The sequence below is a fragment of the Notechis scutatus genome, chromosome 10 (genome assembly GCF_049901735.1).
Source record: "Notechis scutatus isolate UNSWTSFEM ecotype Mainland chromosome 10, rNotScu1.2, whole genome shotgun sequence".
Lineage (NCBI taxonomy): Eukaryota > Metazoa > Chordata > Lepidosauria > Squamata > Elapidae > Notechis > Notechis scutatus.
In genome coordinates, this window is record NC_142018.1 from 1,013,095 (window position 1) to 1,027,333 (window position 14,239).

At 38.5% G+C, this 14,239-nt stretch overlaps 1 protein-coding gene across 1 annotated transcript in view; it reads left to right on the forward strand.

Annotated features, from left to right (window-relative positions):
• The window catches only part of ALG13 (ALG13 UDP-N-acetylglucosaminyltransferase subunit), a 70,621-nt gene that overhangs the window by 22,911 nt on the left and 33,471 nt on the right, over positions 1-14,239 (forward strand). The window contains exons 12-19 of the mRNA XM_087972340.1: positions 322-397; positions 2,262-2,367; positions 3,580-3,644; positions 7,915-8,012; positions 9,170-9,276; positions 10,553-10,784; positions 12,848-12,961; positions 13,507-13,663. Coding sequence (XP_087828466.1) covers positions 322-397; positions 2,262-2,367; positions 3,580-3,644; positions 7,915-8,012; positions 9,170-9,276; positions 10,553-10,784; positions 12,848-12,961; positions 13,507-13,663 — 955 coding nt within the window. The remainder of the gene's footprint in view (positions 1-321; positions 398-2,261; positions 2,368-3,579; positions 3,645-7,914; positions 8,013-9,169; positions 9,277-10,552; positions 10,785-12,847; positions 12,962-13,506; positions 13,664-14,239) is intronic.

A 14,239-nucleotide genomic window follows, 5' to 3' on the forward strand; every position in this document is an offset into this window, starting at 1 on the left:
AAAACAAGCAGTCAACTGACTTTGCTTCTCTCATTTGTTGATGACTTCTTTCCCTTCCTTTCCTAGCCTTCTTGCAGTCTCATGGATGGAAACTCTTCCATGAGGATTGCAAAGCTGCTGTCATCAAGTTGTTTTTGTAGGTCAAATTCTAAATCCAGATGGTGACACCAGGGAGATGTTTACCAGATCATTCAACACTGGGTGGCACCACAATGCTGTTGCATTTTGCTTTTCCTGCTTCTGGGTTTCAGCACTGGACAGTGATGGATAGACGGTTTGCTTTTTTTTTTTTTTTGATCTGATGTGTCTTTAATTGTTTAGATTGGAAGACTGGGTCAGCTTTGATTCGGCTCACCCAGCGGAGGAAAAATGCAAGCAAGTCACAGAGGAAGAAAAGGTTTGACAATTTTCAGACAAGGAGATTCCATATGTGCATCTATGTAGCATCTATGCATCTATATATGTAGCAGGAAGCACAGTTTCATGGCTTTACCTCTTCTTCCTTTTAACTTTGCCTCTTCTTCTGATACTACACTGCTCTGGTTGAACACTTACATGTCTAAAATGTTTAAATTTGGCTACAGGGGAGGCAGATTTAAGGGCTGGGAAAATATCATCTTGGAAAACTATACTTAAGGTGTCATAAACATACTTCTGGCTTTCTTGAGCTGTGCTACCTAAATGTGGCATTTAAATATTCTGTTCTTAAGCCTTTCCTGTTCTACAGAGAGTTTTTTAAAAAGCAAAGTCTCCTTTGCCATGTCCCCCCTTTCTCTGTATGTAGTTTTTTCAATACCATTGTTTTTTTTGATATAACAAACAGAGAGTCATTAAATTGTTGTTTGGATTTGAATTAATGACAGGTAGTTCCCAAATTACAACCACAATCGAGACCAAAATTTATGTTGCTAAGTAAAACATTTTAAAGTGAGTTTTGCCCCATTTGATGACATTTCTTGCCATATTTGTTGATTGCTGTTCTTAGTAATGAGTTGTTAAGTGAATCTGAACTCCCCATTGACTTTGCTTGTCAGAAGGTTGCAAAAGAGATCACATGACAACCATCATTAATGACAACCATCATTAATGTGAATCATTTGCCAAGCATCTGAATTTTGATCACATAAGCATGGGGATGCTGCAAAGATCATGTGTGAAAAATGGTCATAAATCACTTTTTTCAGTGCTGTTTTTAACTTCAAATGGTCACTAAATGAACTGTTGTAACTTGAGGACTACCTGTATAAGAGGGCTCTCCAACCTTGGCAACTTTAAGACTCGTGGATTTCAACTCCCAGAATTCCTCAGCCAGCATGACATTTGGGAGTTAAAGTCTACAAGTCTTAAAGTTGCCAAAGTTGGAGACCCGAGAACTATAACATGACTGCACCATTCAAAATAGGAGTGATGCAAACTCATAATGTAGTTTATCTAAACCTGGATAACTTGGGCTTCTCTGCTATTTGCCTTAACCCAAAATAATGGCTGTCTTAAGATTAAGCAACCCTTCAGGAAATTGAGGCAGGATCCAAGACTAGGAATGAGAAATCAAAGTTGCTCTACTCTTATTTTACTGTGTCCTGTCTGCCTGGTATAGAGGATTATTTTTGGAAAAGGGCTCTAATCAGGTTACTATGCACACATTTTTCTTCTCAATAGAATGTAAGTTCACATATACACATTGAAAGTGAGACTAGCCAACTATGAGTTTACGTAGTTTGCTGCTTGTATGTGTGAGACTTGTATGCATGTCTTGTACCTGTGGTTAATACTGAACATAGTTTAACCTAGGACTGTTTAACCCAAACTATGTCCTTTTTTAATTTTGTGGTCATTGACGATCTAGTTAAAACAGAATTCCCAAGAGGAGAGGACTGCTTTGCACTTTATCTCCAGGATTGGAACAAGCTCTAAATTATTTCAAATAAAAGCAATTAAATTAATTTGTCTCCTAGCCTCGGAGATTATTGAAGTGTAAAAATGCCTAATCAGTTGTTCAAGTTTTTTATTCCACTTTTGTTGCACTATTTGATATTTATCTTCTAATTGCCATGTGCAAATTGAACTTCACATATTCTTGGGTGGTTGCTCACCCTAGAACATGGGAAGTTCAACTTGCATGTGGCAATTAGAAGATAAATATCAAATAGTAGGTGCAAAGTGTAAACCAGTAGATAGGTTTGAGCATTTCCTTTACAGTTGGCAGTTAAAAACAGTTGTAGCCAGCAGTTCTTCTAATTTGCTCCTCTTCAACTTCACAGCCTCCTGAAAACCCAAGGATGCCCTTTCCCTACAAAGTATTGAAAGCCCTGGACCCTGAGATCTATCGGAATATAGAGTTTGATGTTTGGCTGGAGAGCAGAAAAGGTAGTCTTGTCTTATGATTCATTTTGCACTTGAAAAATCTGTTCCATACCTTTGTACTTGATGGCTGAAGTCAAGCAATAACTGGAAGATGTTGTGTCCAAAAGGACGAACACAGCTGGCCTAGCAGCTGAATTCCCAGTGTACGCATATAAAATTCTCATGTTAATAATTTGCTGTTTCCTGTAACAGTCACAAAGTACAGCTAAAGAGTTGTTTGTCATGAAAACATGTCACCTAAGCTATGTTGGGCTTAATAAATGCATAGTTCCAATGGACCTTAGATTTTCTTCCTGGGTTCTGGTTGGTTAGTTGACAAAACCCACCGCAAAACCTACATATGTGGGCCATGTTTCATATGCAAAGGAGTACTCTAGTTTATACATTACAGTCATCCTTGAACAGTCACCCTTGTTCCTAATGTAAATCATGTGCCCATGGGGATGCTGGAAAGGCTATAACTATTAAAATGGTCATAAGTCACTTTTTTCAATACTGTTGTAACTTCGAACGATCAAGTGAACTGTTGTAAGTTGAGGTCTACCTGTATTGGGAGTACTACCCTAGAAGGTAGTTCTTGGAAATGCACTCTTAAAACATCTATAAAGCACCAGATGAGGGAATTTGCATATACCCAATAATATATCAAAAACAGGGTGGGAGATGACAGCAAAAAATTAATTCTTATTTTGGAACTATTTGACTTATATTTTCCTTTATCTAACTGGAAACAACTAAGTGAGAATGAAGCTTAGAAGTTTTAATTATGAAGTTCACAGTAACCTATAAATAATTTCATCCTGTCTGTATTAGCTCATCTATTTGTTGTACAAGGAGTCCTTGTTTAGTGACTGCTTTGTTGAATGACAGTTTGCAGTTAAAACAGTGATAAAAATATATAACTGCAACCAGTCCTAGTTGCTGATCCCAATTGTTACTAAACAAGGACCATCTGTGCAGCCTTCTCATTTCTCTCCCCATCCCCAATTGTTAAATAATGAATCCCTAGGCAGCATGTGAAGACTTCTGCATTGGGGAAGGCTGTAGAGATGTAATATTCATTGGGTATGCATAATGTCCTTGCCAGCTGCTGCTAATATCAGGAAAATAAGCCAGTTACATAATATTATTTTCCATGCAAAGCATTCTATAATCGGATAGCATCCATGGATGCTTGATAAATAGCTTAAGTTTTCTTTTGATCTTCCTTTGTAGAACTTCAAAAAACAGATTACTTGGTGTTTGCTGGAAGACAGTACTATTTAGGAGACAAGTGTCAGGTTAGTGCTTTGTGTTTGTTTAGTAAAGATAATTGTTTGAAGCAACTTTGGACAAGTTCCTGGTTTCTGATCCTGACCTAGATTTCTCATTTAAAAGTACTTTGACAGAAGTAGGAATAGTCTTCAGTTAGTTTTCTGAGCTTCCTTATTGTATAAGAAGACCTCAGTTAAATTGAGGCTTTGTTGAGGTTTCCTCTTCATAATTCCACTGACTCCACTGTTTTATCCCCAATTTTCCACTTTGATGACCAACAACCCTTAGAGATATGTGTTGTGCAGCGTCTTTATTACATTTAACTTGATGAACCCTTTAGGGCCTATTGGAAAAATGGACTTACTATCATGACTTACTAGAGTAAACAAGTATAAATCTTGAAAATTTATAGATTTGCTCCATCTTGTTTCTGTTGATTTTGATGTGAGTGAACCAGGTTTCTGTGGCTCAGAGAATAAGGCTATGCTTTCTATGTCGAAGGTTCCATACCACAATCTTAATTCTGGAATATGAGTTTGATATCTCTGACCCTAGAATAACAAAAGTTTCTAATTAGGTCTCTTGTTTTTGAGAAAAATTCCATGTATGGACTATTTCTTGATACATAAATTTCTGTTTGGCTTGCATGTTCTTACAATCTTTATCCCAAATGAGGTGAGCTTCATTAGCTGAGATCTTCTCAGATCTCACTGGTGCTAAGTTACGAACCTGATACCAGTTCCAGTGAGTTTTCAAAAGAAACATAAATTTAACTTCCGATAAATCTTCATCCTACTTTATAAATGGGTTTTGCATTATCCCCGGACATTATACTACTTTGTTTCTGTGACTGCAGGAGAAAGAGGTGACAATATTTTCTGTTTTCTCCTCATATAATTTTAGTGCTTAACAGAGTTATTTCTAAAATGGTTCTGGCTTCTATCAAAAGCGTGTATATATGCATATACATACACACACGTGTGTGTGCGTGTGCATGTGTGAGTGGTGGGATTCAAATTTTTTTACCAGTTCTGTGGGCATGGCTTATTTGGTGGGCGTGGCTTGGTGGTCATGTGACTGGGTGGGCGTGGCTTGGTGGTCGTGTGATAGGGTGGGAGTGGCCAACTTGACATCACTCATGTCAAGTGGGGCCTTGCCTGGCCTCTCCTTGCCTCAAAGAGATACAATTTCCCTCTCTATTTATTTACTACTACTGAACATCCAAAATACACTATTTAATCCTATGTATATATGCCACATGTGTACAAACAGATTACATAGTATAGTGTGTGTATAGACACACAAAAAGATATACTATATATACTGTGTGTATGTACACACACAGAGAGAGCTCTTCTAAAACTATACACATTCAACCTCACTGCGTTTGAAAAAACACACCCATAATCCACTTTCTGCCACACATTTAATTATAAGTTCTGTACATTAGAACATTGCACACGTCTTCAGACTTACTTCCATAGCCTGCACATGACCGTTAGACCCAGGAGATGTCATGGATTGAGTAAAATGTGGTGAACTCACTTAACAACACTCTTGCTTAGCAACCAAAATTTTGGGCTCAATTGTGGTCATAAGTGAACGACTATCTCTGCCTTTCTCTGCATGGCAGCCTTGTCCTAATAAACTCCTCTGCCAATTTTCCTCTCTGTTACAGTGCGTAAGGTCTGGCAGTACGCTTAAGCAAAAAATGAACCAAAACAAAGACTTAAACGGAGGCTTGCCAATCAAAGAAAGCAGACTTTTATTTTTTGATTAAAATTAAAGATCTGGGAAAGAAGTTCCTAGCACATCCTGCTGGAGCAGGGGGTTGAACTAGATGTCCTCCAAGGTTCCTTCTAACTCTGCTGTTCTATGATTCTGTGAGGATCTCCTGCTGGAGCAGGGGGTTGGACTAGAACAGGAGTCTTCAAACTTGACAGCTTTAAGACTTGTGGACTTCAACTCCCAGAATTCCTCCTCCAGTCTCGTTAGCTCAGGAATTCTGGGAGTTGAAGTCCACAAGTCTTAAACTTACCAAGTTTGACTAGAAGATGATCTCTGATCCCTTCCAGCCCTAGATTGCTGTGCTGTTTCAAAGAGTCTACTGAAGCCAGGGTTTGTGTCCTTCCTTCCTCTCCTTTTTTTCCTCTCCTTCCCCCCCCCCTCCTTCCATCTATCTATCTATCCATAAATCTCATTCACTTTCTCCTCCCTCCCTCTTTCTTTCTTTCTCTGCCTTCCTCCCATCGTTTTTCTTTGTCTATCCTTTCCTTTCTCTCTCTCTCTCTCTCTCTGTCTCTCTCTCTCTCTTTCTTTCTTTCTTTCAAAAGGTTTTTCTTTATTAAACAAACACAAACATAAACAAAAAATACATTAAAAATATTGAACATGGTAAAGACTTCCTAACATCAATCTTTGTCATTACTTTGCTAAATCCAATAATAATTTCCTTATCGTATTTCCTGATATTAATCCCTAACAGAAAGAACTCCAGTCTATGTTCTATTTTCGTCCCACATATTTCTTCCAGCCCTTTATGTAGTTTATGCCAATATTTTTGGGCCTCTCTGCAACTCCACCACAAATTATGATGTTCCTTTTTCTTTATTACATTTCCAGCATGTGGGGGAAAGTTTTGAATACATTGTTGCCAAACTCGATGGAGGTATGTGCCATCTATAAAATAATTTGTACAGATTTTCCTTAAATGGTATAGTTAAAGTCATTTTTTAATTTCTTTTTCATAATAATTGCCAATCATCTAAATTAATGCTATACCCAAAATTTTTCATCCATATAACCGTTTCCTTTACTTTTTCTTCTTCCAATTTAAATTCCAATAAGACTTGATAGATTTTTTTTATCATCATCTCCTCAGTTCCTATAAAAAATTCATCTAATTTTGTCTTAGTTTTACTAATTCCCCACTCTTTCTTATCCTTTAGATATTTCAATTCTTTCTTTCCCTTTTCTCTTTTCTTTCTTCTCTCTCTCTCTTTCTCTTTCTCTCTCCCTCTCTTTCTGTCTCTCTCTTTCCCTTTCTCTTCCTCTCTTTCTCTCTCTTTCTAAAGCTAGGAGAGGAGACTCACCTGAAACACACACAGGCTTCCAAGTGCCCGGCAGAATCGCTCGTTACAAGGGTTCTTCCCAGCCAGTCTCTGTCCCATGTTGCCCGAAAAAGCCAGCAGGCAAGGCAGGACTTCCTCCCCTCCCACTTTTGGGGCTGGGAAATTCAAGCGAGGCATGTGCTGCAGCCACCCCACCCCCCTGCCAGCAGCTCTGGGCTAGGCAGCTTTCCCGACTGCCTGAAACCTTACCTTCCTTCTTTCCACACCGAAAAAAACACGTGGCGGCTATTGGCTTCTTCAAGCTGCTTTGCTGCACTTCTCCAATGTGCCACCGCTGTATCCTAGCCACCGGCCATGCAGGTCCATCCCATTGAGGCCATTGGTGCTGCACTCTGAAAGAGGTGGCTGGAGGCGACTTTTTTCGGTCCCCAGCCCCTCCTTTTTCAGCACAAATGGACCGCTACTCCCCTCCTTCTCTGCCTGTTTGTTCTATATGGCCGAGGAGGAGGAGAGTAGTTGGCTGGTTGGGGGAAGCTTCTGGCACTGCAAAAGAGATGGCTGGAGGCGACTCTTTTTCAGTGCAACTGGACTGCTGCTCGCCTCCTTCTCTGCCTGTTTATTCTACAGGGGCAACCAGGCTGGAGGCGTGGCCAGCAGGGGTTGCCACCGGTTCAGCGACCCACGCCAAATTACTGCTACCAGTTCGCCTGAACCGGTGCGAAACGGTTGAATACCACCTCTGGTGTGTGTGTGTGTGTGTATGTATGTATGTTACTAGAAAAGGACACAAATAAAAAATCCTCTGCCTACTATTTTGATTTACATATACCGTCTCATATTTACACATACTGTCTCATATTGATTTACATATACTATACATACGTAGATTTACATATACATAACATATTTAAAAACATATTTTTTAATATTAATCATATCTAAGAGGTTGCAGTCCAGCCATTTCATAACATATGGATTCTTACAACCTGATACCTGCTGTAGCAAATGTCCAGGGCAGAAAATATAAATTAACTTCAGATTATAAGCAGTGATTACAAAGTTTGTTGGATCTAAGGCAAGGCAAGGCTGGAATAGCTTTCAAAAATGAAACACATCAGCTCAGAAGTTGAGTCTGGCTATTTTCACTTTTTGGCAGTGTGGCTGTGGAAAAACTCAAGTATTCTGAGTATCTCTTTGGGTTCAGTTAGAGTCTTCTTTTTCCCAGGTACGGCTAGAAACGGGGGGGAAATATTACAATGCCCATATACAGGATGTGGGACAGGATAATATGGTGACCGTCTTCATTGAAGAGCTGGCAGAGAAGTATGTATCTCTTTCCTTTTAATCATATAATTGTATTCATTGGGAGAACTATCGATATCAGAATTTTAGCTACAAAATCATGTTGACAGTGTTATAACTAATACTATACAAAATTGATGTCTCACTTTCCATACCATTTCCTCAGATAGGCTGGGTTTAATTTTTTTACAATATGGGGGATTCAGTTCAACAATTTCTAACATGAAAAGGTTTTAATTTTATTTCCCAGGCAAAGGTGTGTTGAAAATGAAAGCTTTAATTTTTGTCCTGGTGTAACCTTGTTACTTAAACATTTAAGACATAGTCTTATAGAACCTTTAAAACAATTGTATTTGGGGGTTGTTGTTTTTTTGCATGGATCAAATGTCTTGCGATCCATGAAGCTTTTGTGATAATAAATATATTAATCTTTAATATATTTCCTGATTCTTCATTTTTTGTTTGAGTTCTCTGAAAACTCAACAAATTATAGTATTACAAAAGAACACAATATGAAACCTACTAAGAGAATAATACCTGTAAAAGGGGAAATGGAAAGTTCTCTGACAATTTGATGAAAATGGGCTTATTTTTACTACTGGCTTGCAGTTTTGGTATTTCTTCAGGCTATTTTACTTAAGTTAGTATATAGCCTAATGAAGAGAAGGCTTGGAGGTGACATGATAGCTGTCCTCCAAGTTTTGAAAGGCTGAAACGGGAGATTTATTCTCCATAGTACCTGAGTGCAGGAGAAGAAGCAACAGGTCAGAGGAAGATCCAACCTGGAACTAAAGAGGAATTTCCTGACAGAGCAATTAACCAGTGGAATGGTTTCCCTCCAGAAGTGGTGGGGGCTCCATCACTGCAGGCTTTTAAAAAGAGACTGGAATGGTATAAGATTTCCCGCCTTGGGCAGGGGATTGGACTAGAAAACCTTCAAGTCCTATGATTCTATACTTTGTCCAAGTAACTTATATAAGGTTACAACTAATTTAAATTCTAATTGTGATATAAGTCAATTTACATTAGCAGTTGGCATCATTGTGCAAACTCAATCATCTTTGTGTGGGACTCTTAAAGATAACTAGCCATGGAAAGTTTTAACCTTAGATATTGTATCATTATGATTCTAAGTTTTGTTTTATGATCGTATTAATTCTGGTTGGGATGATTTGTAGGCATGTTGTTCCGTTGGTAAATTTGAAGCCTGTGACTCAAGTCACTCCACTTCCTACCTGGAACGTGATGTCCAACAGAAAAGGAGGAAGTTATCAGAAGATACCAGGTGGGTACACCCATAAGTGAAGATAGTAATGGGATGGCTGGGTAGAGTAGTAATGAAGCTTGCAACCTGCAATTTCTCCAATAGTATAAACTTCTGTCTGGGAATGAATTTGTCATCCATTTCTCATTCTTCATCATCCAGCTCCTTTCTCTTTGACAATGTTTCTCAACCGGGCCAATTTTTAAGATGAGTGGATTTCAGTTAAATTAAATCTGTCCATCTTAAAGTTGCTAAGGTTGTGAGAAACACTGCCCTATTAATTGAAATGCAGGCTTAATGCAGATTTAACCAGGTAAAGTAGAACTGATGTAAACATGAATAGATACTGCAATAAAGTTACAATGACACAAAATCATAAAACTAGGTGAGCATTCAGAAAATAAAGAATATTAAAATCAACCTTCTTATAAGCATTCATTAGGTGAACACACATTTAATCCCTGACATTTTCCTGTGTTAAACTGTAAAGAAACTGTAAGGAGTATGTTTTTAGATCTGGCACAACGTGTGGCAAGATCAAAATATTTTACTGGTATATAATTGAAAAGTTTTCTCTGCCCAAAAAGCAAACAAATTTTAAGTTCACAATCTTTTAAGGACCTGCTGCAACAAATCTTGCTTCAAGAATTTATCATTGTTAATAACTTTAAATGTACTCATAAAGTAGATATCTGGAGAGATAATGAAGGAGATGGCCACGGTTGATTTTCTATAAGTAGACACTTCACTTAAAATATCAGCTTTTTTTGTATCTTCGAAGAGCATTCCCACTGTCTAGTCCCCAAAGATGTGAAACCTGCTCTCTAATTACCATCCTGCAGATCTATTAAATTACTCTCATATCTGAAGAATTATCTTGAACGGGCTAAAAGAGGTGAGGGTTTGAGTTTTGGAACATGACACACAAAAATAATCCTTTCTTGTTGTTTGTTTCCAAAAGATGGGTTTTTTTCAATGTCCGTAAACCTATCTTTAACACTTTTTATTATACAATTGGACCTTGCCTGGATTCTTACATGAGGCCCCTTCTGCTGCAACTTCCTTTCCTCTCTGTTCCCCACATTTAGTTTTAGATAAAATGGAGCATTTACTGTTCCATGACAACTTTTCCTAAGATTGTTCTAAATTTCTCCCCTCCTGCTCTAGTGCTGCTTTAATATAAACAAACAAACAAACAAAAGAGTCCCCAGTTGAAAAAATAAGAAAACTGACCCAGTTGTAGATTAATCCTAGCCAAAGTTTCAGTTAGTCTTCCTATTCTTATTTCCCCTCCCAGACATGGATATGAAAGCACGGAAGAAACTGTTCAAGAAAGTGCATGGAAAGGAACTCTACATGACTGTAGCTTACAGCAGAGGCCACCCTATCCTGCCACCTCGCCTGCAGCAGAGCATCACATCAGATCGCTCATCTTTGGCCCACTGCTCCCCAAATGGACATATAAATCCATACGATCATTACCATTTTCAGAATTCACAGAGAACCGGCCGGGGATACGGAATGTCGAGGTAAAGAGACTTGTAATCTCTCCCACCCATTTCACTGATAGGCAGTTGAGAGATGGTTGCATTGCTGATTTCGGCCATGAGCATCATGCTGATTTGAGCATAATAGTGTCATAAAATATCCACAGAGCTACTGTTCGCTGTTCCCTGTTTCTTCAGCCTTTATTCTCACACACTTCATTTACATGTTAGAAAGGAATATTTTAACTGAAGTGTACCTAGAGGTAGTACAGGTAGTCCTCAACTTACCACAGTTCATTTAGTGATCATTCAAAGCTACAACGGCACTGAAAAAAATGACCTTATTTCACACTTTGCAACATCCTCATAATCATGTGATCAAAATTCAGGTGCTTGGCAACTGGTTCATATTTATGACCATTTTGCCCCAAGGTCATGTGATCTCCTTTTGCAACCTCCTGACAAGCAAAGTCAATGGGGAAGCCAGATTCACTTAACAACAGGTTACTATCTTAACAATTGCAGTGATTCACTGTGGCAAAAAAGTAGTAAAATAGGGCAAAACTCATTTAACAAATGTCTCACCTAACAACTGAAATTTGGAGCTCCATTGTGGTCGTAAGCCGAGGACTAACTGTATTTGGTTAATGGATGTTAGTTCATCAAACAAGTTATGATGGTGCTGAATGAAAAGGCTTATAGCCTGTCCTTGAAGTTCTGTCCATCATAGCCTCCCCATAGTCAAGTGATGTCCCACTTTGCAACCAATCCTGGTCCTAATTACTATCATTAAGTGAGAATGACCTGTAGTTGTGATTAAATTTGAGAGAGAATTTGCTAGCCTACTTCACCATAATTTCAACACCTGATTCACTTGTGATTTGGGTTCATCTACTCCCTTCTTCCAAACCTGCGTTCTGTAAATTAATGCTATATCCAAACTGGGAGAACTTTTAAAGTAACAATGACAATAAAATGCTCTCATTTTCACCCCCTGCCCAGTAATATGATCTACACAGGGATAGTACCCAATGTTCTTCAATGGACTCATAAACCCAGAAACTTACATAACTGAGTTAATCTAGGACAGGGGTAGGGAAACTTGGCTCTTTTATCACTTACGGACTTCAACTCCCAGAATTCCTGAGTGAGCCATAAAAGGTTCCCCATCCCTGGCCTACTGGTTTTTCAGTTGTGGGAGAAATCAATTTTTGACTTGAATGGGACTGTTTAATATACAAATGTAATTCATATATATCCTACATTTGTATATTAAACAGTTCCATTCAAGTCAAAAATTGATTTCCCCCACAACTGAAAAACCAGTAGGCCAGGGATGGGGAATCTTTTATGGCTGACTCAGGAATTCTGGGAGTTGAAGTCCATAAGTGATAAAAGAACCAAGTTTCCCTACCCCTGATCTAGGAAAACCCAGAGCTACAATCCAAATTGGAGAGGTGAAAAGATATCAAAGGCAGCAATACTAGCAAATACATTCTGTATTGCTGCCAGGAAAGCCATATTTATTTATTAAATTTCTACACTGCCCATGTCTGTGGATGATTGTCTTACCAAGTCATCAGCAGTTAAGGTGGACTTGAAGGTGTTCTTGACTTTTACTGAAGTGAGACTTGGTATAGTTGACATGCAATTAAAAATGTCTATGGAGATTCTCAGTCATCCAGGTCCTGGTTGTCCTAAAGATGCTTTATCAAAAGGCAACTGGACTTTGTTTTTCCTTGAAGAACTTCTGTTTCTCATCCAAGAAGTTTCTTCAGCTCTTCAGTTCACTTCTCCAGAACTGAAGAAGCTTCTTGGATGAGAAGCAAAAGGTCTTCAAGGAAAAACAAAGTCCAGTTGCATTGCGAAAAAGCACATTTGGGACATGCAATTAAAAAGTAATATGCTACATGGAAGAGAAAGGCAGGACCCTGCACAATTTCCACACACTTGCACAATGCCAAACGATAGCTGAGCCTGAACTGCTTTGCAGTTTCTTCATTCACAGACATGTTTACAGAGATACTTGAATGGGGTTAGTTAAGAGTCCACCCTGAGCCTTCTAAATTCGTAGTTACTTTGTTTTTTTATCCTTTGAAATGTAGGGGATCTGCCCGATTTATAAACAGGAACAACATCACTGGGCCAGAAATAGCATTTTATCCTAGTCCAGGAAAGAGATGTTATCAGAGCTATGATAACTTCTCATATAGATCACGGTAAGTAACTGTAACGCTATTGTTTTACTCAAATGCACTAGGCGGCCAGTGTTATTCCTCAGCTATCGTTTGGGGTCAGCTGTACTGAGATGGATTATCCATTAACTTTCTCCAACCACTGTGAAACAAAATTATTTCTCTAGCTAGGTTTCATGACAACCTTTATACGCATGGGATGGGAACCTGTGAAGTTCCTACCTGTAAAATACTTTGTCCTAGTTCCTGTAAGCTTTTCAGTTCCAGGGATGCAACTTTCTGTATCCTTGAAGCAATGTTAAACCGTTTCCAACCGAGACATTTTTCAAAGAAGCCCAGGATCTCTGCTGTTTCAGATTCCAAACTATTGCTTTGTTGATGCAGCAGGCCAATGCCACAATACATGAATCTTAACTGCCAAAAGTGCCAGTCTGGTAACAATTGAGCACAAATGTCCATTGGTCCTGTAGTTGCAACTGTAGGCATTTTCTTCCAAATGTTTTAGACTTGGAATATACAGTGGTGGTGGTGATGGTGATGACATTTTAACCTATTGATCATTCTGGAAGTTCATACAGCCGTAGTCACAGACAGATGCAATGTGTAAATAAAGAGTCCCAGTATGGATTTTCACCCGAGAATGGGGCGGAACCTCAAGGTGTAGAAGAAACCATGACTTTCTATGAGATCGAAGAAGGGGATGATGCCAATTTTCCAGCTTTACCTGTAAGTTCTTGAGCTGAATTAAGTTGAAAAATGCCAAAGTAAGGCAGCAGGATAGGGTGGACAAGACTGCAAGGGGAAAGTTCACGAGTCTTAAAGTTGCCAAGTTTGGAAACTCCTGGGATTAGAGAGTGCTGGATTAAATGGCCTGGAATTAATCTAGCAGGCTGTTAGGAAGAATAATCAAGTTTGATTAAATTCCCATTATGGGAAAAGATCAATCTACACAGATGAAATATAATTGCAAAGCCTCAGGCTCTCAATTTTGTTCATGGGACTAAAATTTATTAATAGAGCGGTGCACAACAAAATTGTTTAAAAGGATTAATTATAAAAAGGGAACAGAATTGCTAACTTAACAGTATCTTTCAAAGGTATAAATGTGTGTTGGCAAATCTTATTCTGAGAAAAAAAAAATCCTCAGGGCAACTTCTGCTGCCATAAAATTGAATTTAGGGATTTTAAAAATGCCAAAACAAGAGATTTTCTGCTTTATGTCAGAAACCTGAAAATGAGGTTTTTGTATATGAATATTTTTAATGCTTGCTTTTTCCCTTTCTGCCCTTCTCTACACTGATT